The 27,333-nt window shown below is 32.7% G+C and overlaps 1 protein-coding gene and 1 pseudogene across 1 annotated transcript; both read right to left on the bottom strand.

The window, feature by feature from the left end:
* Positions 1-4,246: 4,246 nt before the first annotated feature.
* LOC122604279 lies at positions 4,247-15,109 on the bottom strand (annotated as a pseudogene).
* An 8,265-nt stretch (positions 15,110-23,374) lies between these two features.
* LOC122604278 (beta-amyrin 28-monooxygenase-like) lies at positions 23,375-26,526 on the bottom strand. The gene is made up of 3 exons (XM_043777166.1): positions 25,575-26,526; positions 23,989-24,176; positions 23,375-23,683 (listed from the first exon to the last, which is right to left on the bottom strand). Exons 1-3 carry the CDS (start codon positions 26,524-26,526, stop codon positions 23,375-23,377), a joined length of 1,449 nt encoding a protein of 482 aa, XP_043633101.1.
* Between the last annotated feature and the right edge of the window lie 807 nt (positions 26,527-27,333).

The following is a 27,333-nucleotide window of genomic DNA, read 5'->3' as shown; positions in this document are numbered from 1 at the left end:
GGCTCAAATCATTTTTTAATCAACAATTTGTTTCCCTATCTTTCTTGCATTAGCCAATAAAGTCATTTGATCAACGTTTGAAATGTCCTTGGTTGGGTTCCTTTTTTATCCTGAATAATTTTCCTGGATCTGTATGCAAAGATGTTTATTCAATTCTTATGGTTAATTTGTTTGGGGTTTATTTTTTTAAATTGGATTAAATACATAGAAACACACTAATAGAACTTACCAGTTTTTCCATGTTTTTTTTTTGTTATTTGTAGGGCACTATCATACATGGCTCGGTCAATGGTGAATGGACGGAAAATTTTAGGAGTATTTGGACCGATGGAGTGGCTATTCAGCTAGCAAATTTCCAAGTTGAGACTACCCGTCCATTGGACGGGCCTGAACACTAGTAAAAACCCTCACATATTCTCAACCTCAAGAAAAAACCCACATCAAAAAAAAAGGTACGATCGACTACCAAAAATGTTCTTGTATTTATATATTTTGTTCATATTTAATCATTATTATTCTTATTTAACATTGAATTCTTACGTTATTTGTTATTATTATCTCTTTTAATTTAGTTTGTTGTCCATTATAGGTTTATTATGACTTCTTCTTCAACAACAAAAAATAAGACCATATTAGTTCATCTTGAAAATCTTAAACCAACACATGTTAACTGTCATCTACGACTCCGTGTTGTGAATGTATGGACTGTTTTAGAGTGGAACAACCCGAAAATATCAAAACGTTCAAGATGGTCTTTGTTGATGAATTGATATGTATTTTTCAAATTATATACTCTACTCTTTTTATTTCTTTCTTTGTTTAACTAAAGTTGAAAAAAAGAAAAGGGTAAACTTGAATTAATATTTATATGGAGTTAATTTTCATATGTTTCTTCTTTAGCTTTCGTATTAATTAAGTTGTGATATTGGTCATACACATTTTGTTTCACAATTATTATAAGATTTATATTTCCTGAGACTACCCGTCCAATTGACGGGACTGAGCAATAGTATAAAATATAAGACATAAGTGACATAACACCAAAATGTCCGCACTTGGTTTTCAACTATTGTTACTCAAACTTTCTTGCACCTTAATATGTCACATTGAATTAATACTACTCGTCCTATTTTATTTACCATACGATGAAACAAAAAGTAAATAAATCTGTCTTTGTATTATATTTCATGGTTTGAACAATTAACAAGTCAATGATGGTGATTTAACTTTTACAATCATGTAATTTTATAACGCCGTATACAATACAATGCATCCATCGACCATCGATGATGTTGTCTTCGTCAAGAGTTGACATTTTCTTGTTAATCCATTGTACGTACTTGAACTGTGGTACATATCCAACACCATTAAAATTAATACTACGTAGCACAAAATTTTCATGATATCGGAATCATCTAACACGGCTACTTTTGAAGGTTATGTTAATTAATCTGTTACCTTTTTTAAATCTTTGGCACAAGCAATGAAAGATCAAGAACAAGCTCAGAGAATAAATGGATTAATTGCGCAAAACTGGCAATATCGAGCTGAGTCTTAATGCTAATGAAGAATCCCCAAGTATAAAACTCTTGGTAGCATTCTTTTTAAAACATAAAAATGCTGATTGCGTGTTTATATTGTTCATATAGAAAGATCTTTAGATCCTAAAGAAAAAGGAGGTAGTTTAGATTAACAGGTGCTTTTGTACATGAAACCGCCTAAAAATACAAACTTTTTTAACCCCGATTAAGCAAAACAAAGTATAACCAGAGCCCCTAACAGTTAATTGGACTGGGCAAAAGGCTTAAAGCCCCCAATACTAAGGCCCCAAAAAACAAGCCCAATATACTAACTTTCATCACAACTAGACATTAACGGCGGCAAAGAAAAACATAAAATAGGAATAATTAATTAAATCGAAGAAAACAAACAACAAAACTTGATAAAGTCGGAAACCTCGTTTGGATCAACCAGCGAGGAACGTTGATCAAGTTATTTGCACTCTTCACTTTTTTGCCCTTTTTGTCTTTTTCCTCTTGATTCAACCCTCCGCCTTTTTAGGTTCATTATATTATTAATCTAATTAAAGTAAAATAAGTTAGTTTATGCTTTTATTATATTTACTAGTCGTACGATGTATAGATCAGGAAAATTGAATATAAGGTTATACTTAAGCTTAGGTGTGAAATCCCTCACTTACTAACTTTTTAATATTTGTTGAATTTTAATTAAATCATAGGATCCCTGATTTTTATGGATTGAATTTTAATTAAATCATAAGATCCCTTAATTTTTATGAATTAAAAAAATAACATGTAAGTATTTCGTACCTAAGCTTAGCTACCTAACCGCCCATATATGGGAAAACTTTCATATACAAATATTTTAAAAATAAGAACAAGGGGGAACTGATCTCAACCGTTTATGTCTTTAATCTAATGGTTAGGAAAATTGATGACCTTTTTTATTAAAATAAAAGGCAAGAGGGCATACTTTGAAACTAAAAATAACCCTACCCTACCAATAAATCTTTAACATATCAATATCGTCTAGCAGGCGGTAGCATCCCTTTCAAAAAGCAAAAAGCATTCTATATTTTCTTTCCCTACAACTATATTTTCTTTGTAACTTGGCAAAATTTCAAGACAATTTATTGCCTGCAAATCGAAATCATCTCATTACCCTTCAACTTTAATTTCACCATCCTATATTCCTATTTTTCATTTTTTTTTTCTTTAATCTATAGCAAAATTCTTGAATATTGTTTCTTCTTTTAGTTTTTCTATTTTCTAAAACAACACGTCGATTGTATACTCGACCACTGCAAACAATAAGAACGGCAAGAATTTTGGCCGGAAAATGGCTAAGATGGAAGCGGTGATTTTATCGCCACATATTTCTTGACCGATGAATGGATGCACTTAACAATTTGCTTTTGATAAATTTATCATCCAAGATATTGTGGATGCTTAGGACGTGTTTCGTTGTAGAAAATGTTTTGTAATTTTTTATTTTTAATATTTTAGAAAATGAAAAGGGTTTTTATTTTCTAGAACACAAATAAAAATTTTGAAAACGCGTTCTAATTAGAAAACTAGAAAACATGTTAAAGAAAGAATTAAATAGAAAGTGGAAAACAAGAGAAAGATGTTTTCAAGTTTTCTAAGAAAAAGTAGAAAACACTGTTTTTTGTTTTCTTGAAAAATATTCTTAGAAAACTATCATTAGAACGCGTTTTCTGTTTTTCATGTTTTCTTGAAAAACAAAAATGGAAAAGTTTTCCGCAACCAAACGCTCCCTTATTTTTTCATTTTATTTTTTATGAAATGTATACAATGCATCTGATTTTATGTCCTATCAAAAGTTTATAAGATTTTTAACATGGATGCACAATTTTTTTTTTCTGCATTTATTTTGAATTTGTTTTATTTAGCTCTTCAATATATCTTTGAAGTTATTTTGTATGAGTTTTTGGTGGTGATGCATCCATTATATTTAAAAAAAAAACTAATGAATCTGCTCCTATTGAATTCAACGGCATATCGCCATGTCGGCATATTTGTGTATCCATCTTTTCTTTTCTTTTTCTAATCCCAGATGCATTATTGTGCATCCTATGTTATTATTTAATATTTTGTGCATCCATCATAATTTTTGTTAAAAATTAACAAAATTGATATCAAAATAAAGAAAATTAAAACTTCACTTTAATTTTATAATTCTTGACCTTTGACTTTAATCTAAGATCAATTTTAATTTTATAATTCTTGACCTTTGACTTTAATCTAAGATTAATGTCTTTCTAACTTGATTAAGGAAATCCCCACCCAAATGATCAAGCATGTGAATATAGCTTCCATCAATGATCAATGGGTTCCTCGACTTCGTCACCAACTCTTGGAGGAAAATTTGGAAACCATGGATCACAAATCTTTCAACTAGTAGAACTTGGGCTATGGCCCGTTAATACACCTACACTATTACTAACTCAGCTATCACTAAATAGAAATTTTAACATGAAATACATGAAGTCGGTCAATAATTCAAGTTCAAACCATTTTTAGATGTCCACCTTTCAATTATAAATAGTGGAGTATAAAAGAAAAGAAAAAGAGGAGCATATTCAAGACTTTGTTCTCCAAATATTGAATTTCACATACCTAAAAAACAATAATCATAAGTCATAACACATAATTGATTGTAGAACTTATTTCAATACATATCTTCCAACTAACTATTTGTTCGCTACCAATCCCTTGAGTATTGGATAACTAAACACTAAACCTAATGACGACATTAAGACTGCACAAATAATCCTCCAAGGTTGCCTTGGCTAATAACTCGCTTTACTCCGACTAGAAAACATACCACGTTCAACAAAACCATACATGTCAAAGGTATCATGAGCATATCCGCACCGCCTGAGTCAAATTTCCCTTTCTCGTAGTTTCCGAGTTTTTTCTTATCGACAACCTTGTTGGATAATCGGAAGGTAGGTTTTCCAAAACCAAGCACCATCATGGCGGCATCCAAGCAACCCAACAGGAATGCAGTACTTGATGTTATGAAATACATCCGTTGTTCGTACCACCAGGACATTATTGTGCCACCATTGATAGTGCTTCATATAAGTGCTGCAAAAGTGATGATACATACACCATTGCAAATACTTTAAACCATGGATCTGAAACCTGACAAATTTAGTGACATCTTTTTTTATGAAAAATTCTTATTTAGTGACTTTTTTTTTTTTTACGAAAGGTGTGGATATCTGCTCGCAACAAGGGATGTAGCTTTACGTTGTTTTAACCGGGATTACGCTAGAGAGGCCCCTTACCTTCAATACCTAGTAAGAGAAGAAACTACCAACTAAACCGCCCGAAGGCACGGAGATAAAACCCCACCCCTTCTGCAGGACTTAGACTTGCTTCACTGGAGGACTTTATAGTGATATTCCTTCAAACGTCTTTCCCATGTCTCGAACTCGAGACTTACAACATGTAAGGCTGGTGCTCAACCGTGACATTTTAAATAAATAAGTTTAATGACTAAAATTTTCTGCTAGATTTTGAGTATATACCGTGGGAAACAAAGGGACCCCCATGAGAAGCCAAAATGGCGACACTATGCCATATAACATCACAGCAATTGATATAAGGGGGAAGGGAATATGAGGCTGTTAGGCACCTAAGGTGGGTGAAAAACCCCTCACATACCTTTTTTTAAACCATAAAAATCATGGGGGGCCAAGCATTTATTTAAAATATTAAAATATTGGTATGTGAGGAGTTTTTCACCCAAGTTGGGTGCATAACAGCCCCATACTCACTTTTTTTTTTATATAATTGTGATATGCAGGAAGTATGCATAACACATGGTTTGAAGAAGTCCCATCCTTGGTAACCCATACACGAGAGGATTGAATTTTGAGCAGGAAACTTGAAGTAACCCAGACGCCCATTTAATCATCTTAACCATCGTGTCCTTCATATCAATCGAGGTGCAACCTAAGAAACATGGCCTGTTTGGGTAAAGATATGCAGACCTCCATCCTCGAGTGTGCAACATATACCCAGTGAAAGTGCTCTCAAGTAACGACTCATAGAAATAACCAATCTGTCATTATTAAGAAAAAAATTTCCTCATAATCAAGACTCTATAATAAGCTAATAAATAGAACATAACACTAACTTGAAGCATTTGTATCATCAATAATTTTTGAATATTAAACCATTTGAAATCATTGTCAATATTCCACATTCAACAATCAGACAGGAAAAGTCTGTTTTTTAAGGAAACTGTGTCGAATACAGGTCTCACTAGATTTCTGTTTCTTCTTCTTTCTGTTTTAAAGTTTCGTTTAGTTATATTGTAATTTTATTATGGTATGTTTATGAATCCCAAACTCATTTTGAGCCCTAATAAAGACCTGATCCTTAGCCAAGCATAAGTCAAAGTACATTACTATTTATCGAATTTTCATATGAAACGAAATGTACCTCTCTGCCCCATTTTGTGTTCTGTTCGTAGGAGCACGAGGCTAGCTTTTTTGCCTCCTCTAATATCGAAGATGTGATTCGAATTTCTTGACTGCTCCCATCATTGTTGGTTGGCTCAAGAGAAGTGATGAACAAGCTGGACACACCAAAAGCCTTATGTGGATGCACAAGATGGTCATTTGAAACACATAATGAGAAACACGGGCCAATGCTTAATGTCAAAACATTAGAGACAATTAAGATTTAACTTAAGTAATTAACAGTCACCTTGTTGATTAGGAGAAGGGTATAAGGTCTTTTTCTTCAAGTAATAACATGTGCCAAGACAGCCTGAGCCACTTAACCCATCCATACCTTGATATTTTGTCTGTTATCCAAGTAAAAAATCATCATCTTAAAAGATGCTGATAAGTTTATCATGTGTTTGTGTCGTTAACGTTGTTTACCTTTGGCTAACATTATAAAAGACTTGTGGGAATTGAACGAATGAAAGTGAGTTTGAGAGTTTAGCATCAAGACGAAAGCACATTAGCTTGTTTAGCAGACAAAGGGTCATTGCAAAACATATCACAGTCCAATACGAGAATGTATTGAGCGTCACTCAGGATTCCTGAAACCCGAAGCTGCAATGCAAACAGGCAAAATGTGGAAAACTAAATGTAAGGTAAAATAAAACTGGAAAGTACTGTATCAAAAATGCCTATGTTAAATGTATGATCACAAATGAAAGTCACTCTATAGAAAAATAAAATGTGTGAAATTGGAGGTTTTTGGGTTCAAATATTTAATTACTAAGTCGGGATATATAACACCAACAAGTGACATTTTCCATTCAAAAATAAATAAAATAAAATAAAATACAGGTGCGTTAAGAGTTACAGCCTTGAAATGATGAGGACGAGATGTTATTTGATGTGTATTTTCTAGTCTTAAATTTATAAACACGAAATACTTAGCTACTGACTACTACACACTTGCAGGCAGTGAACCCGTTTGTATGCAATATAGTTGACTTGGTAAATCGAGGTCGAACACAAGGACTTATTAAGCAAATGTTACAATAAAGTGATTCAGATTAAAAGGGAGATTTGTGACCGAATTGCCACGTTGCAAAAGTTAGTAAGAAAAGTCAGTAATCCCGTAGGATTAATCGCAAGAGAATATTTGTTGTTGAATTTCGAACAATAATTTAAAAGAACACCCACTTGGATCAACTCACATGCCAATCATCGGGTCTAAACATTACTTGCATTTGTTGAACGACTCAAAAGATAGACAAGACGAACTTCCGTTATACTTGACACTTTAATTACTCCAAATATAGTTATCGCTTCCGCGTTTAATTTCTATTCAAAACAATTAAGCCATAAGATCCTGAGTTGATTTTTACGATTTAACCTATAAAAGCTTTCTTCCGAACTGCTTATTCACCTAATCAGATTCCTCTATCATAAGTGTTTACACATTCAAAATGAATTTAATTGTTTAAAATCTTTATCGTTAGTTTCTTCCGAACTCCAACGACTTTAGGCTAATTATAGACCGATCAACCTTTTCATAAACCAATTGACAATGTCATAGATTTCTTCTGAACTTCTAATTACGATTATCAATCAATAAACATAAAAGAGGAAAACAATATTTAAACTCAAATAAATATGGATCTTCGATTAAACGTAAAAACCTTGTTCATCGTTTGCAAATAACATTCACAACGACCCTATGACATGTTCACTACCCAAGCGGGTGCAAATAAGATTTAGCCACTCATAATAACCAAGGAAACACAAATAATATTAAAAGAAATCATATTGTATCGATAGTATTGATGAATTCGGAAAGAAATAATGAATCCTTGAATAGAATTTGATATTCTTGAACAAATAGATGATAGAAATCGACCTACAAGAGCTTTCCAATTTGTTCTTCGCGTTTCTAGGGTTTTGAAGTGCTAAAAAGTGAATAATTCCCGTCCATAAACAATTAAAGATGATATATATATATATAAAAGCAGCGACTAACGACCGTTAGGGAGGTGTAACGGCCGTTACATGGGTCAACTAGCAAATCTGTGCACTTTTGGTCCTTTTTTCTAACACCCATTAGAATTTTGTTGCACCATCAGTCCTTTAGTGACTAATGGCAGTTAAGTGTTGTTCTAACGCCAGTTAGCGAGCAGGTGTAACTCCAAATTCCTTTTAACGTCAGTTAAGATTTGTTTAACGGGAGTTAAGCTCTGAAACTCATCAATTCTTCATTTTAACACCCTTTTTCCATACGTCCTTCACCCGTAACTTCCACGAACATCATTTCATCCTTTCTAAAGTCGTTTTTAGCCATTTTCATCCGTTTTACATGTCATGTACCTGAAACTACTCACGCATACCATAAAGCATCGAATATACATGCAAATGACCAACAAACGTGCATAAAACGACCTAAAAACCATGTGGGAAATATGTATATATTAAGTCACATCAGTCTTGTTTCACGAGACATGTAAACAAGAAACAGTAGTTTATCCTGTTCTTCATTTCCTTTATTCATTTGATCAGAACTATCATGCACAATCTGCAGTCATATATTCCACGATATTCGTTACATTAATTTTTGTGATGGACGATTGTTTACAGCAGAATCTCCTTTGGTTCTTTTCTCGACAAGTTCTTTAAAATTTTCATATGCTACCTCCAGATGAATAATTTCTGTTGAATTAATGTGTAGGCCATAACACAAAATTATACAACCACTTATATACGAGCCTACGGGGTCACACACAATGAACACTTAGATACCCAGATATATGTATATTGTATATATATATATAATCACCAAAATTAATTTATAAATAAAATGATTTGATAACTAAGATTCAATGTATCTGATTGTTTAGTGGGCCATACAAATCAGCCTAAGATTTCAATATGGATAAGATATCTATTTTGGATTTGCTATGGATTTTGTTCTCCCCACTTGCTTGGTCGAGCTCTCCTATAAAAGGAGCAAGAGAAATCAGTTTTGAAACACACATATTTTCTTTAGTCTCATACTTGTATAATGAAATTCTAAAGGAAAAACTTCCTTAGTTTCACGGCTAGAAAAGGAACCAAAAATGTTTTGGTAATTTTATATTTAACTTTGGTGATTAAGGTCTAGCAGCTTTCGGGTATTGTTTGAGGTGTTCGTGTGGATCAACTGTAGAGATATTCATACTATTGAATATTGTTTTTGTCACACAAGATTTACCTACTTGAAAGGTATAATTTCTAGTCTATCTATTATGACAACTATCATGGTGTAATTGGATCCCGAAGGAAATGTTAATCGTGTGCATGTTTTATAAAAAATACATTAATGTATTTTTAGTCTTCCGCTGCGTATATATAAATTTTAAAGTACACATGAGGGCTAATCTTTCCAACAGTGGTATCAGAGCCACTTTTACACCTTTTAGTTGTCATGTGATTTTATTTTTGATCTAGCTTTGTGGCATATTAGTATTTAATAAAACCTTTTGGTTTTAGAATCAACTTGATTGATTTAGATTTAACCTCATGGCGCACAAATAAGATCGAAAAATAAATCACCTCTATAAATTTTGAATTTATTAATTATGGCTTATTTGAATTTATCTATCATTATACTCATGCATTGTAATGATGGACAAGCCATATATATAACTTTTAGTAATGTAGTTATTAAATTTTACAAAAAGGGTTTTTAATTTGGCTTAAAAGATAGACTTGGAATCAAGTTAAAAACAATGGGCTATTACACGAAATCTCACTTAGTTCTTGGATTAAGTGGGAGTTTTCCTTTGGACTAAGCTATAAGTGTTTGATGCATGGATATTTTTTATTTATATAATTGTTGATTAAAATATGCTAAAATGTTTTTGATGGAAACATTAAATAAAAACATAAAATGAGTTTAAAGTTTAAAATTGATGATTTTAAAAGTTAAACTTCAAATAGTTTTCTTTTGAAACTATATAATAAACGGTTAAAATGAGTTTTAACATAGTGAAACGAATTGTTGGCATATTAAATATTCATGAACACAAATTTTTAAAAAATATACCCCTCAAACTTAAGTCATGCCATCCAATGAGCTTGTGAACACTCCTCGTTATTTTTTGGTTACGGTAAGACCTAATCAAATTGTAGCCACGAGGTAGATTTTTAGTTTTGAGTGAGACTAGGCTAAATTTCTACAGTTTACAAATTGGACGACTTAATCGAGTTCACGGTAAGACCTGAATCCGAGGCAAGGATGGGATAAACATGCCAGTAGATAATAGTAGTTTGTTGAACTACACATATCTCGAGGTCCCATAAAGATCTAAGAGTTGCACTTGTAATGCAATTGGTACTCGCTACCTACCAATAGACTCTATAACTACTAGCTGATCAACAGATGTAGTTGTGGAATCCCTATGTGGATCTTAGACTTTAATAAATTAATCGTTTTATAATATTAAAACTTGGGTAGTTAATTTATTAAAGTTCTCATATCGAAAATACTAAAATAAACCTTACTTTTAATGTAGATGGCAAACAATCAAAACGTAAACCAAAATTCACTCCGTTATTTGCTGGAGAAGGAGAAACTTAATGGTACTAACTTTCTAGACTGGTATCGCAATTTGAGGATTGTCCTCAAGTATGAAGGGAAGGTGAAAACCATTGATGAACCCTTGCCCGATCCTCCTGCCGAGACAGATACTATTGCTCAGCAAGATGCTTATTCAAAATTGTTTGATGAGCAAGAGAAGATAGCTTTAATAATGCTTGCGAGTATGACTCCCGAACTCCAGAAGGAAATGGAAGATCGCACAGCATATGATATGATCACTGAGCTGGAAAATATGTTTCAGAAACAGGAAAATCAAGAGTTGTATGAAACTCACAAGCTTCTTCACACATGCAAAATGGAGGAGGGTCAGTCAGTGAGCTCTCATGCTTTGAAGATGAAAAGCTACATTGACAGGCTGGAAAAGCTTGGAACTCCTATGCCGACTCTTTTGGCTGTGAACACCATTTTGGCTTCACTACCAAAGTCGTATGATAACTTTGTCATGAACTATAACATGCAAGGTTGGAATAAGTCTCTGTCAGAATTGCATTCGATGCTCAAAGCTGCTGAACAGAATATAAAATGTCGATATCTCACTTGTTTCTTCGAATTAGACCATGAAACCACCACCAAAGTTCTTAAAATTAATTTCCGCATCAATCATAACCAAATGATTTCAAATTCATCACTTGCTAGAAAACTCAAAATGTATATCACCACACGTAATTAATGAAAAAGGTAAATATGTAATGCCTTTCCATCAAGCTTTATCCAGGCAACAAGATACAGCATAAGACACAGCTAAAAACTAATGAACTATATTCACCTTCTTGCTTTATGTTCGTTCCTTTGAACATAAAGCTAGGTAGGATTATTCTTAACAAAGGTATCGGTAATGAGAAATTTTTAAATCTTTATATTAAATGATTAAAATAGCTACCAAGCTAAAAACTATAATTGTTATAATGTTTTGGGGTTTGCTAAATACAGCTTTTAGGGTTGTGTTTAAGTTGTATAGATTGTTTGTACATTTATCATGAAAATCAGGGAACGGACTTTTATATGGAAGGAACAAGTTTTTTTATGCACGTAGGGCTATATTTAGCATTTTCCTAAGCTTTTTTGATCTCAATTATAATAGAACCCATTGATGGCAACGGTAACGATAATAAATTAATAATTGGTAATAATAAAAAATGGTCGGTGCTCCATAGTCATTTCTAGTATTTTGGGTCATTATCAGAAAATGGGTCGTAAAATATCACCCTCTAATGATTGAGTTGACTCTGGACTGTGAGTTTGCATTACCTTACATTGAGTCTGGATATCACTTAAAACTTCTTGCAAGCTATAATCAGGAAAAAAACAAAAAAAAAACTAAATCGGGAATAAAGAGGTACAAGCATAATTGTCAAACTTGTACCGTTGTATGATTCAACTTATACGAGTCGAGTCAAAACAAAATATAAACGAGGCTAGTCGGATGATGACTCGACGTTGTTCCAGAGTTGTAACATGATTCGTGTTTTGTTGGACAAGTCAATCCAACTCATGTTTTCAGTCATGTTTTCAGTCACGAGATAAAAAATCTGGTTTCAAATCAAGTCAAAGATAAAGAGTCAGATAACTATGGGGTGCAAGAAAGTCTTTATTTACTGTTAAAATACGATTAATTTTTATTTCTCGTACTAATCGGTGGTAGTATTTGATTATTTAAATTTGTGTGTCATGAGATCGAGTACTTCCAAATTTGTGTCATGAGCTTGAGTGCCATTCCAACTATTTTTTTTCTTATAATATTTTGTCAAGGTTGAATAATATCAGGACAAGTATAACTTTTTAAGTTTCGGTTTTGTTTTGGTATATATGGTCTCATGTGAATATATGCATTTTAAATACCATTTTGTTATGTATTAGTAATAATTTGAGATTTGACGTTGACAGTAGTTTGGCCAGTTAATGAGTTAATTATCTTTTGAAAAACTAATATTTGGAATTTCGATACAAAATTACAAAGCAAACAAAAACACAAGTTTTGGCGATCAATTATTACCTTCATCTTTTGTTCTTCTTTTTGGAATTCATCACTACTGCTAATTAGGACTTGATGATGATGACCAATTGGACAGAAAAACCATTCGGGTGAGACACTTTTGATCCCATATCTTCGGCAAAAAGGTATCCAAATTTTAGCAAATGAACAAGCTTCCTTCATAGCATACAAGGTTGAAGAAGCTCCACCATCATCAGACAAATACACACTCAACTTATCCATAGGATAATCAAGTCCCATAACCGAAAGAACCGTGTTCATAACCTCCAATGTTGGTTCCTTTGATGGATCAGCTGTACATATGAACACATCAAGTTTCGGAAATTTATTAGGGTCTTTTGGGAGGTTTTCAGTGTAATAAACTTTTCGTATAACCGGACGCCATCTAAAGGCTTGTCCGAAAAACCAAATGACTGAGAAAATGAACTAAGCCGCGGTCATTAGAGACCATGGAAGAGTTGGAAAATTGCCAAAGAGTAAGTTTGAAAATCTATAATACAAGATGGCTAGTATGGCTATAAAATGGAACAAAATGTGAACTCTTTATATTTGCAGGGTGGCTTGGGGTCGTTGCTGAACATTGCATGTGTTAAGACCGACACTACTTACAATGTTCATAGTTTCGATTTAATTTGATGGGTTTTTTTTTTACTTGTGTTGTTGACTTGTTGTGTAGCATATAAAGATAGCTAGTGCATGTCACTGATATATAAATGAATGATGTGATCTATTGATCTTTTACACTGACTCAATATGTTGAAATTTGAAGACTGCATACTCGTACAAAATAAAAGTGATAACAAGTATGCATATACACAAAAAGTAAATACCCAAAAACCACGTTGAATGAATAATCGATCTCGGGTCACCAAGTAAACTAACATTCGCTAATTTTTCTAAAAAGAGGCTCAACTGACCACTTGATCACCAAGTGGTTAAGTTATATAGTCATACCATTAGAAAAATCGAGTTTAGGTTTAGATGAGCGAATTAAAAGCTTCTATGTCTTTACAAGTTTTTTTTCTTATGAATGTCTTATGAGCTTTTATTTCAATAGATTTTTTTTTACTGTTTAAAGGAAATGAAAACAAAATATCATTTTCATAAAAAAGAAAAAAAAAATATATTTAAGTCGTTTATGATTTTTGTTAATATATAACAACTTTGATATGTCGATAGTATCCCAAGACAAATATCAACCTTCATAAAACCTTTTCAATATAAATCTGCTAGCCGAGCATTTAACTTTTGTTGAAAATGATTCAATTATATATTTTCTTTCATTTTTTGTTTTTATTGTTACTGAATTTTGCATGGTATCAACCAAACTCTATTGAAGTTATATACACATTTTGTACAGTTGGAAACTAGAAGGACTAAAACTGTACAAAATGTGTATATAACTTCAATAAACTGGCATGAAAACTTTACTTGGAAATCTTCTTTATGATGTATTTACTTCGCATATCAATTCGACCAGGAAAGGCGCAGGAGCATATCTTCGAGGTTACATTACTTAGTCATTGCTTGACAACTTGGTGTGGCTATTTGAGTACACAATAAGGTTCAGGCATTACCATGTTGACTATGCAACTCTAAAGAGTACGCCAAAATCATCAGCAAAATGGTACCAACACTTTATCTCCTAGCTTTTTTAGAAACTTTTGTGTTATGATACATCGTCATTAGCTTAATAAATCAACTGTAACATCGCCTTGAGGTTGTAGTTCATATGTGAGCACCTTCACGACCCCTTATTTTAATAACCCGGGTACTACAATCTGGATAAATGTGCGTGTTATTTTTTACTACGATTATTAATTTTAAGTATGGAAAAAAAATTTAAAATAGTCAAAGTAAGAGAAAATGACATCTATACATATGTTTTGTGAGCCCAATCTTTTTTACATGGACCATAATCTTTTTGGTAATCACATTAAGTTTTTAATCACCTTATTAAGCTAATTTTTTTTTGACAATGTATAGGTTGAATAGGGCCGGGCCACCAGTTAAAATAGAAATTAGTTGGCAATTGATTGATGTTTACATGTTAGTATCAAATGAAGGGTGTGTATATTAAGAGTTATAGCTATTTAAACGTATTTATAGAGTGATTATACTCCATCAAGATTGACCAATGCCCTATATGTCATCAAGTTATTGACTTATCGTTGATGAGTATTAGATGTTCATCGTTTTAGATTATGCCTTTTAATTGGTTCCCGGTTTGGTTTTGGTTTATAACGCATTATGTCGGGGGTTGCTTGTCAAGTGTTTATATGCTTATTTTATGGTATATGCTAAATATGATCGACTTTTACTGCTTTAGTAACTTTTTGAAATTGATAAGGGATGTGGCTAGATGGAAGCATCTGGCTTCGTTGAGGCGTAGCAGTGTTAGCCTTTCGATAGGATCCCCAAATAATTGCATTGTCTAACCATTTTTGGTCTGTAACTGTGTATTACCAATGTTTCTATCCATTGCGTAGTGTAGACTCAAATATGTAATGTGTTTGTTGTAGTGTCGAGCATCACGTGACATATAATTCATATCTTTGCTGACACCACAAACATTAGACGTAAGGCATTTATACCAGCTGTTACTTGTTATCGTTGAACATTAGCTGGCTATGCAACCTATTATGATGCTATTACGAGTATATTTTAATGGTACCTTTGTGTGCCTTATTAGTCGAAAGATGTTTGATAAATGGCAAGCTCAAAGATGGTGGTCTGAAAACTGTGAAAAGATTATGGAGTTGTACAACGTTCAGTGCTTTAATAAGCAAGGTGTTCCACTACCATCTCAACCAAGATCTGAAGATGAGATTAGTTTTCATACAACTCTTGCAGACTATATGGTAACCATAGGTAGCATTGGCAAAATGACGGATCAGGTGCGTCAAGTAATGGGCAAAAAACATTGATCAACATAGGTAATTATGCTACAGGATGGCCGGGTTGACCCAAACACTTTGTTGTCAAAATTTTGAATTTTTTTATAATTAGATAGTATGTCAATTATGATTCAAGCATGTATATCTATGACGCAAGTGCACTAGAAAAACACTTCGGGCAACTTTTGACCAGTTTGAGCCGTTTACGTTTTAATGAAAACTGCTCACACCTGTGTTTAGCGAACCCAAACGCCAAACACCCTTTGTTAACCCGATTGACCACCTAGAGATAACACATGACTGAGTTGACCCTTTTGAATGAATCGACCCTTTTAATGTAGCATAATCTTCTACTTTTCTTAGCAAAGAACGCACACCTCGGAACTTATACCGTCCAACTAAAATGGGATATTCGTCATCAGATTCTCCTGACCAGCACAACCTTGCTTCAGAGCCTAAACACTCTAGCATTAGTGTTGCCAAAACTGAAACATCTTCAATAAGTAGTTCATCTCAAGAGGCTGATCAATCTGGAGACCTTTATTTCAGCAACGCATGCGATTTGGAAAATGAATGGACTGAGCAGGACGAGCCAAGTGTGAATACTGCCTGGTCACACACGGGAGCATAGGCGTGGCTTAGGCGTGTTCAATTCAGGTACGCAGCTTAAAGTCTAAAACATATAGCAGACTTGGCGAAAACCACTTATGAATAAGTTGACATCGTTTTTGTTTTATCTCAAACGGGTCAAACTACAAATTAACGGGTCAAATGGGGGGATACATATTAAACTAGCTGCAAGCTGCTAAAACTTGATGTTAAATGCATCCAGCCTTTGTCACATATTTTCCTCAAATTTACGATTTGTTAGCTTTATTAATTTAGTGGTGTTGATTGTAATTTTCCATTAGTGGAAGAGGGTTTTAATGTTAATTAGTTTCATGTATAAATAACCCCTTCCTTCACATTTGTAAAGTGAGGCTTTCATATCAATAAAATCTTTCTCTACATTAATACATATTTTCCCTCAATACACACACTAAAACACACTTTTTCACACACTTGATTTAATTCATAAATTGCATCAATCAAGAACAAATCTTTTGATTACAATTGGTATCAGAGCCCATGGCGCCACATCCTACCTATTTTCGTGTTTAATTTCATGAATCATTAATCAATTTCAAGTTTACAGAGTAAATTTTCATGTTTGTTGTGAATTAAGTTTCCAATTTTGTTTCAACTTGTGTGCCGACGCATGTGTGTGTGTTCACTGTTACCAAAATGTCAACATTTTTGTGTTTCTCAATGCTCAAGTGATATTCTGGTGTAGGTTTTGAGTCTTAATTCGAAGAATCGGTGACGAGATCTTAATTCTAAGTTTTCCGGCGAGATTCCGGCTGCCATGTTCTTCATCCAACTTTCATCTGTTGCTGCTTTCGTTTGAATATCTGTTCAAATACCGGTATTCAAACTTTCCTTTACCGGCTTTCCTTTTTACACACAAAAACCGGCTTTCCTGTTTACCATATGTATACCGGCTTTCCTCCTTCATACTAAATACCGGCTTTCACCTCATTCTTGACTTTACGTTGTGTGGTTTTGGTTCTGTGAAATCAAATACCTGATTTACCCCAAAACTGGTATTAGTTCTTTACTTCTTCATTTCACAAAAAGAGATTCTGCCAAAATTTTTACTCTAAAGCTAGTATTTCTTATTTATTTCGAAAACCGACATTTGTTATTCGATTTGAAAACCGGTTTTAGTACTGTAATTCCTAAAACCCATTTCCTTATTTAACTTAATACCATAATCCATCTCAAACCCATTCTTTTGCAGAATCACTTACTTGTTTCTTCTGGACAAACATTCTTCTCTCGATCGTGAACCTTCAGTGTAGTCTTTGCTTACTTTAACTTGCTTGTTCTTCATTTTGTTCATCCTTTTCGTAAATCTTTAATCTGCTCATTGTAAGTATGAAACAGGAAAGACAGGAAGAAAGAGCACTTGTTGTCAAGTTGAAGATGATCTATTCTTGTGTGTTCGTTTGTTAAAGCTGGATTTTAATTGAGTATTTGAGAGGTTAGAAAAGCCAGAGAAAAGCTTAATTTAGTGAGATATAGAAAGAGGGAGAGCTCAATGCTCAGTTTGATTGTTTGCTCAGTAGATTATGCACAATTTGAGGGGGAGCTTAAAGGAAAATTCAATTTTTGGATTAATTGTTTGTTGTTGAGAAAATTGTGTGTTTGAGGGGGAGCAAAAGACAAATCATTTTTATACCAAATCCACACTCAAAGCCAAGCCAAGCTTCCGCATTTATACCAAACTTCCGCATGTTACAAGAAACTCAAGTCTTCGTATACACAGAATGTTTAAGGATCCAACAACTCAAAGGTTCAAGGTCACTCAACGTCAAAGATCCTCAACATAAAGGGCCCACCAAGTTTAAGAGAGTGAAGACGATGCACAATTTACAATTCAACACAAAGGGGAGATTGTTGGCTTTATTAATTTAGTGGTGTTGATTGTAATTTTCCATTAGTGGAAGGGGGTTTTAATGTTAATTAGTTTCATGTATAAATAACTCATTCCTTCACATTTGTAAAGTGAGGCTTTCATATCAATAAAATCTTTCTCTACATTAATACCTATTTTCCATCGATACACACACTAAAACACACTTTTTCACATACTTGATTCAATTCCTGAATTGCATCAATCAAGAACAAATCTTTTGATTACACGATTAACCAAAAAAAATTGTATTTTTATCTATTTTTAAAACGGATAAATAGTGCACTGCCGTGCATTTTGCGATAACCTCTGCATTTTAGTAGTTTACTATATCGTAGATATTATACTAAAATGATCGTTTATCATATTTGATGTACAGCCGAGACAAGTTTGGAGAAATGCATGCAAAAATATGGTGGGAACAGAACCGAGCCAGGATACAGCAACAATACCTTTATATCAATGACTCACAATTAAGTTTCATTAGGGATTTAAAAAACCGACAATATTATACATGCATATAATATATTTCAAACACGGCGTGCATAGCACAGGCTTTTAAACCCTCGTCTTAATTAAAGTCTAAAGATAGGCGCGCCAATGAATTTAATATTGATCTATCTGTATTCACCTCCTCTTTTTTTAATGCAAATTGGTATAGAATTTTATACCAAAACTCATCCCATTTCAATCACTAACAGCGTAAATGTACGTTTGTGAGTCGAATTGCTTAAAGGCTAATTGGTTATCTCAGGGGACCTCGTCAATATCCGATGAACGGTTCATTTACTATAATTTTTAGAAAATAGGTTACTTTTGTCAATGCTATTTAGCGAATTCCGAGTTTTGTACAAAAACACTCTTAAATCAACTAAAACAAGTTTATGACACTTTCATTTGATAACCTTAACTTAATATACATATTAGGGGTTGTTTTTAACATAGTTTTATCATCAACTAGTATAGAATTTTATACGAAAACTCATCCCATTTCAATCACAGCGTAAATGTACGTTTGTGTGTCGAATTGCTTAAAGGCTAATTGGTTATCTCGTGGGACCCCGACATAATCAATACGGTCTCATTTTACATACTTTTAGCGCTATCATATTCAATCAATCTCGTCGTCGTTTTTATTTATTTTTTATTCCACACGTCTCTAGACATGTCCACAAATCATTGAAATCTCATTATTTTCAGGTACCCAGGGTTTCTCAAGAACTTTCATGTCTAGTTTGACCGTCTTAATTTTATGCTCATTTTCTTTCAAGGCTTTTTATTTGGAATCGACTTTTCTACCACTTTCAAATATGCGTAGACTCATAATTACCAATAGGAGCATTAGCAGCTAGCCTTTTTTGGTTAGTTGACATTGCAGACAATTACTAATCAAGTAAATGAGTTATTCCACAAACTTTAATTCAATATTCATCGATGTGAGGATCTTTGATAATACATTCCTACTTATTTCACATGCTTTCCATTTTTCCCTAATGTTGGGAAATTCTGTAACACCCCAAAATTTTAAGGTAATAGAAAATTAATCTTTATCATAGTTTTGACATTTAATTAATTTCCTAGTATTTTGTTTTGAGATAAGGGTTTAATTTAGTTAGAACCTTAGTGACTAGCGGGTATAATACCCACTAAAATTAAAAGAAAACGTGGCAAAGGGGGGAAGTGTCCAGCCATTTGATGTTGCTGATTCACAATTTCACTAGCTATTTTCTCTCAAAAACCCGTCTTCCTCTAATCCTTCCACAATCTTCCATTTGCATAAAATGATATATGAAATTCATCCTCCTAAATTTAACTAACTAATTCAAGTTATTAATAAGCAAAGTGAGGGCTTGTGTTGGCTTGGTAGTGACCGAAATTCATAAGGGGAAAAGGAAGGATTTTCAATTATAGTTGCTTTTATTGTTTCTTTGAGGTAAGAATTATCCGTAATGGTTGAATTATAAAATTAGGGTTCTTGAATATTGAATTTGGGAATTTTGTTTTTTGGGGATTTTGAAATGAACCCTAATGGAAAGTAAAAAGGAAAAATTTGGGATTAATGAAAATGAAGTTTTTATGGTAAAACTCCATAGTAATAAACAATGTATTTTAGGCGTTTGACTAGAATTATATTATGAAATTGACTATGAGATTTGTGATGAAAGATTTTGTGAAGCCAAACACCATAATGATAGAGTTCATGGTGAAATTAGTTAGATGCTTGTGAAAGAAGTGAGTTTATAGAACTCATAATTATATATATTGCATTATTTGTAGGTGGTGAAAACCATCTTGTTAAGCCTAATAGCCATTTAGTGCCAAATAGCCAACTTTAAGGTGAGTCTATATGCATATGATCATGTTCTAGTTATTAGAAGTCATAGGTGAGTAAATTCCTATGACCCATATGTTTGTTGAATATGAAGACTAGTAGGTGGGTAAATTCCTACTAGTCAAAATGTTGATTTAATAAATGAAAGCTAGTAGGTGGGTAAGGTCCTACTAGCATAATGTGATTTTGATTATGAGGACTAGTATGTGGGTAAATTCCTACTAGCCAATTTGATTATGTGAGCTAGTAGGTGCGTAAATTTCTACTAGCGAAACTGTATGATAAAGACTAGTAGGTGGGTAAACTCCTACTAGCATAACTCATGGCCATGTAGAAAAGTGGTTTGTGTTGATTTATATTTATGATTGTGATGAATGAAATGACTATTAAAAGATAGGCTATAAATGATGTTTGAAGTATTTGGCAACTTGATTATGATCATATGTATATGCATTCACTAAGCATTGCTTATATTTTAGTTGTTTGACCTTTTTATAGGTAGTGGTAGTAGCAAGGAAAGGAATTGATCAGATGAAGCTAAGGTTGAAGATTGTAGATCATTGATTTTGAAGGTTGGCGACTTGGGTAAATATGGTTGATCATCCCTTTGACTATCATGGCTCTTGATACAAGTCTTCTGGGTAAACATGGTTTGATATGTAATTTTCTACAAATAGGTCATAATTTGGGTCATTGGATTTCATAATTATGTCATGATGAAGTAATTAGGTTTTCGGTTTGGTTAATGACCCGTTTCGTTATGAAACGTACATTTGATGAATTCAAAGCTTTTGAAAGTTAAGTTGTGTAATACTTGTCCATTTTGAATGTTTGGTAAATTGATTTGAGTTGTGGAGGTCAAATGATATGATTTTGTGATGCAACGGAAGTGTTAAAGTGATATTTTATTTAGGTTTTGCAGTTGTTTTGGTTTAGCACTGACTTTTGATCTCGGCGAGGGCAGTTATGCCCCTCAGCGAGATCAAGTCTGAAGAGTTCTTTAAGTTTTCACACTGACTTTTGATCTCGGCGAGGGCAGCGAGATTACATCTGAAGTAAAAAAAATCGTTTTTAATTAAAAGGAGTATGGCCATTACAACTTCTCCCCCTAATGTTAGGAAAACTAATGTCTACTTTAATCACACAATTTCCAACTGAAATAAAACATGAGCTTACACACTTCCAAGACATGTCTATTTTCCAAGACATGTCTATTTACACTAATGAAATTTGTTAAAAAATAATTAGAGAAAGAAAATCGAATTGGCCAAACATTAATTAATACGAACATACAAAAATATAAAAATAACTTTTTTTTTTAAAGGTGAATTTCGTTGGAAGTTTCGTGTCGCGATTTAATAGCGGGAGATCTAGCATACGTTTTCTTAAACGAGTTTGCGCTAGAGAGCTCCCTCAAAGTAGAAATGCCTATTTTGAATACCCGATGAGGGAACTACTAATCCGCCCGAAAGCACGACGATTAATAAGGGTAAACCTTCCTCCTCAGATTTGAACATAAGTATACCCAAGTCAATCTCTCATTTGTACTTTCCAAGACTTAAACAAAAAATTTTATGCAAAAAGGAATGATTTTCAATCATTAAATTAAAGTTTAAATACGAAGTATAAAAATAACTATGCGAATGAAAACCACAATGAATATAAAACAATCAATGTGTTCTCACTGATGGGCCGAACAATCGAATATTACTCGAATCGAAAAATTATCTTTATGCCTTTAGTTATATATAAATAAATTCTTTGTTTAATCAAGCGAAAATCATGAAACTGATAAGATGTTTCAAAAAGACCGAATGCATCAAAAACTTTGTTCGGCCGTTTTTTTTTTTTAAATTTTTGAAAGACTCATGAGTTGTAAAATTAAAGAAATAGTATAATAAAGAACACAAGAAAATTCTATTATTAATATCACCAATACATATATTTATATAAATACAAAGAAAAAGTCTTCTCCAATAAACAAATCTCTTAATACAATTTAAATATCTAGTTATCATATATAGACATTCACTTAATATTTATTCATAATAAATTACATATTCTTTTTTATTGCTAAGCGTACGTCCTTGAAAATGATCTTGGACTTACATACATAATGTACTACAAACGAATGGTCCAATGCCCTTAAATGAGTGTGTATGTGTAGTCAGAAAATATATCCTTATAATTACAAATTTAAATTATGACCTCATCAAACATTTTAAAAGTCATTAAAAATATATCGAGTGACCTCAGTTAAAAAAAATTGCAGCATTTTAAATACATTCATATAATTTTTTACATTTAAGAATTGACGGATCTGAATACTTATAATTTTGTGAATTTAGAATCAAAAGTTAAAGTTGGTTCTCGTAATTTAAAATTTTTTGAGATTTCCAAATATATACGGTAACATTGAAAATGAATGATCATTTCATGTAGAATTTAAACCAATAATCTAAATAAGAAACTGTTGAAATTTATATTGTCAAAGAAAAAGAAATACAGCGAGGGGGATCAATAATATGAAATAAAATTACACATAAAATACATATCCGTATCGATCCAACTATCCCTTTATAACCTGTTGAACCTTTAAATTCGAGATGAGATGAGTACCCGCGCAATGCGATAGCGGTGGCGGCAACAGGTGGTGCTAGTGGCGGTGGTGGTAACGATGTGGTTATCACTCTAAAAGTAATTGACGTAAATGGTAGTGTAGTTATTTTATGGTTAAAATATGTATCTTTTGTATATAATGTTATTAAAAATATTATATAGATATTAGGTAGAAATATTTAAATTAATTAATAAGGAGATAGATAGTTTTGCTATATATGAGTGTAAAATAAATTAGGGATATATTGGGTAGATTTAATGTGTGGGTTAAGATTGTGTTGAAATTTAGGGTAATTTGGGTATTTTAAAGGTAGAGAGTTGAAAAAGAAGAGGGGTAGTGTGTTTATTAATATAGTATAGATATATATATATATATATATATTATCATGTGCTTGAGACCTGATGAGGATATAAGCGAATTGGAAGCCCGTTGGCCGGGTTAGGCATTGGATTGACAACAAGTTTCTCATCTGGAATTACTTTCTCCCACTTAAACTTTCTTACGAGATGATGCATGAACATTAGTATTTCGATCCGCGCATACTCTTTTCCAGGGCACATACGAGGCCCTCCTCCAAACGGTACGAATGTGTATGGTGCTGGACCTTTGCCATCAAATCTTAATGGATCAAAGGTTTGTGGTTCGGGAAAAAACTCAGCGTTCTTATGAGTTGAGTTTGCACTCCAATATAACTACAAAAGGAAATTTAATGTCAGAGTACAATAATAGTTAACTTATCCATTAGTATAGATGGTATCAGTAAAAAAATTTTAGAGGGAGCAAAATTAAAAAATTAACGAATAATAAATTTAAAAGGAAGTAAGATGTTAAAGGCGTCTAAAAAATTTAAAAAATTCACGAAAAATTTAAAAGTAGAAAACAAAATCTAAATTTCAAACCCTCTTCGCCCCATGTGATACAGCCCTTGTCCAATTGCAAAATGTAAATTAGCTATATATCTTAATTACTTAATTAAGAGTAGAATTTGTCAATTTACCTTCCAACCCTTTGGAATTACATAGCCATTGTACATAAAATCAGTATTAGCCTCTCTAAATGCACCTTGCAACGGTGGAGCTAATCTAAGAACTTCACATGCCACGTTCCAAGAATATTTCATCTTCGACAAATCCTCCCAGTTCAACAATTCTCCCGGTTTTTTTAGTTTTGCAATTTCGGTTTGTTCTATCAAAAATTCAAAATTGTCATAATCTTAATCTCTTAATAAATATATAGTTGATTTATAGATAATTAAACTTCTGTTTAAAAAGCTTACGAACTTGAACTTGAACTTGTAAAGTAATAATCATGACAATAAACTATATATAATGATAGAAGAAAAACGAATAACATGGAATAAGCTAGCGTGTTTATCATTAATATCATGTACGTAACATGTTACCTTCTGACAAGAACTATATAAAAATTTATTAAACAGACAGTAATTAAAACAGTAATAACTTATGCCTTCTAATTAATGATAACGATATAATAAAAATTCTTGTTACTCCAAAATACATACATAATTATATCACGAATTTTAATTCTCGACAGTATTACATTTGTGAGTTCGAAACTTAGTCTGACCCTTTTTATGTACGAATATCTTTGTAAAAAGTTTTCCAAGTTCGATCAATTAAAGATGATCGAGTAAACTGTAAAAGTCATAATATAGCAATGTACTTTCATTTGGATACTTTTTTCTATGTACGTTTATTTATTGATTTGAACATTCACTAATTTTATTGTTGACACCAGAAACACACAATATATATGTTACCAATAATTGAAATTTATCACCTATAACCATATGTTTTAGAAAAGCTTATTATCAAAAGTGGTATAAATTTTGAAAGTTACCACTTGAGCGATCAAGTCCATATAACCAATTACCATATTACTTATATCAGAAATTTTTTCAAAAGGTTGAATAATCATCATATAGAATACATTACTTACCCTGAAACAAAAAGAAATACATTTCTATTTTCTGGAATTTACCCTATAAAAAGTTGTGATTAGTCTTTGAATTGAATTCAAAAATTAAGATTCAAATGTAATTTTTGAATTTATGACTTATTATTTTTATCCAAAATCAAGATGTTTTTTACTAATTAATAAAAGTTAAGTTGAAAACTAACTTTAAAGATCCAAATTACGTAGTATTTTTATATGAACACGTAAATACTCTCATATACTGTACTAATTAAATTTTCTTTCCTTTTTCATAAAATATTTTTTACCATTCAAATCTTTCATAGAAGAGTTTGTGGATTAAATATAACTAGCACGTTACCCGCGCAATGCGGCGGTGGTCGTGACAATGCCGTTGTAGTGGGGGGCCGAGTGTTGGTGGTGGAGACGGTGTCGAGTGGTGTGGATAATTGATGGAAATGGTTAATGAAAATATATTAAAAAATAAAGGATTGGTAATGTAAATTAATCATTAATGTTATGGGGTAGTGTATGTTGAAATATTTTAAAGGTGCTAAGTGAAAATATTACATATTTTCAACACTTCTATAAATAAAAGGGACTATTATAAAAGGGGCTATTTCTTTTATAATATAGTATAGATAGTACCTTTGTAGACTCCCTCATAAATCTCAGGCAACTCAGCAAGATACTTAACAACAAAGGCACAAGCAGAACTTGCAGTGTCATGGCCACCAATCAACAATCCGAGTATCTTGTCTGCGATATCGTATTCCTCCATGGATTTCCCATCTTCATCCTTATACACTAGCATGTGTGACAATATATCTTGTGTATGTGAAGCCTTCCCAGTTGCTAAATCTGTCTTTCTTTGTTGTATGATTGCAATGAGTTCTTTTCTAATGAATTTAGCTGAATTAATACCTTTCCGGAACGATGTTCCAGGAAGGTCTATAGGGATTGACAGAATCCCTTTCCCAATGCTCTCGAACGGGCCACATAAAAACCTGACCCGTTCGGGATCATCAATACTAACAAAGATTTTGCATGCAAGCCAAAAAGTGAAATTTTTTGTGCACTCATAGGTCACAATTTGGTCCTTGCCTTCCCAAAATGTTTCAAAATGTTTTTGTGTGACCTTGTCAATTTCTGGGACGTATCGTTGCAACGCCCCAGGCTTGAAGAAATTTGGAAGCATTTTCCGCATCTTGATCGCTTCTATCTTTGATGTTTGGTTTGAAGAAGGGAAGATCTTGTCAACAGAAGCTGGCCACCATGCTTGGACAAGTTTGTTCTCATTAGAAAACAAGAACTTGTTCCCAGCTGACCCACAAAAAACCGCAGTATCTTCTAGCATGAGAGAGGTCCTAAAGACATGATTTGAGAATTTATCCATGCGATCAAAGATGAACTTTTCAGGGTGACCTTTCCAGCCAGTTGCTAGAAACTCGATACTCTCACCAACAACCGGCCAACCTTTTCTGCCCGGTGGGAGCTTCACTGAAACTACATGTGGCTTAGACATGAAGAAGATCATATGAATTGTGAATGACACTGCAACAAACAAGAGGGAGAAGAGATAAGCATATAACATATCCATATTTATTGTTTGAGTGGTTTGTGATACAATGCAAAGTCCTGAAGTATAGAGTATATATATATAGAGCCTCTAATATAAATTTTATCAGCGCTGTAAATTGCATGTTGTTCAAATTTTATATGGTTTTGACACCACATACAAATAATGATGATGAACTAGTGTTACTTATAATATGAAGTTTAAAAGTTTTAAGATGCTAATTAATATATAGTACTATGTATTATCTACTACTATTTTAGCTTAATTTATGTGTTTCTTTTTTTTCTATCATTAATTATATATATACATATCGTTGCTAAAGCATCGTCGATATCTTCCAAAGACATCATATGATCGAGGTCATTATAAACTTGATCGTAAAAATAATGTTATAATTATTTTAAGTTCTAAATGTATATAATTTACCTTCTAATTAAGCTCGTGTTTTTTGACATCAATGTTGCATATTTATGTTTAGCTTCGACTTTGACTATTTGAGAGAATTTCAAACTTCAAAAGCAACACACTGTAAGTTTAATTTGTAACCACTTAGCTTATCTTTTGTAATGATTTTTTTGCTTTTGAGTCATCTAGTTTAACTTTTGATCGATAGTTAAGTCCTTTAATTAATCTTGAAGTGGCGATCGAGTCGGGCAACAGTAAAAATAAATTAAATGTTGTTCCTAATTTTATATGGTTTTGCATTTTAATATGATAAACTCTTCAACATATAAAGTTTGAATCTAAAATATGGAGACATTTGTATGCTAATGTGTATATATTCGCTAGAAGAATACCAAAGTGATGTAGTGGCGGTAACAGATAATG

This window comes from Erigeron canadensis, chromosome 6 (assembly GCF_010389155.1).
Source record: "Erigeron canadensis isolate Cc75 chromosome 6, C_canadensis_v1, whole genome shotgun sequence".
Lineage (NCBI taxonomy): Eukaryota > Viridiplantae > Streptophyta > Magnoliopsida > Asterales > Asteraceae > Erigeron > Erigeron canadensis.
This window is presented reverse-complemented; position numbering and strand designations above follow the sequence as displayed.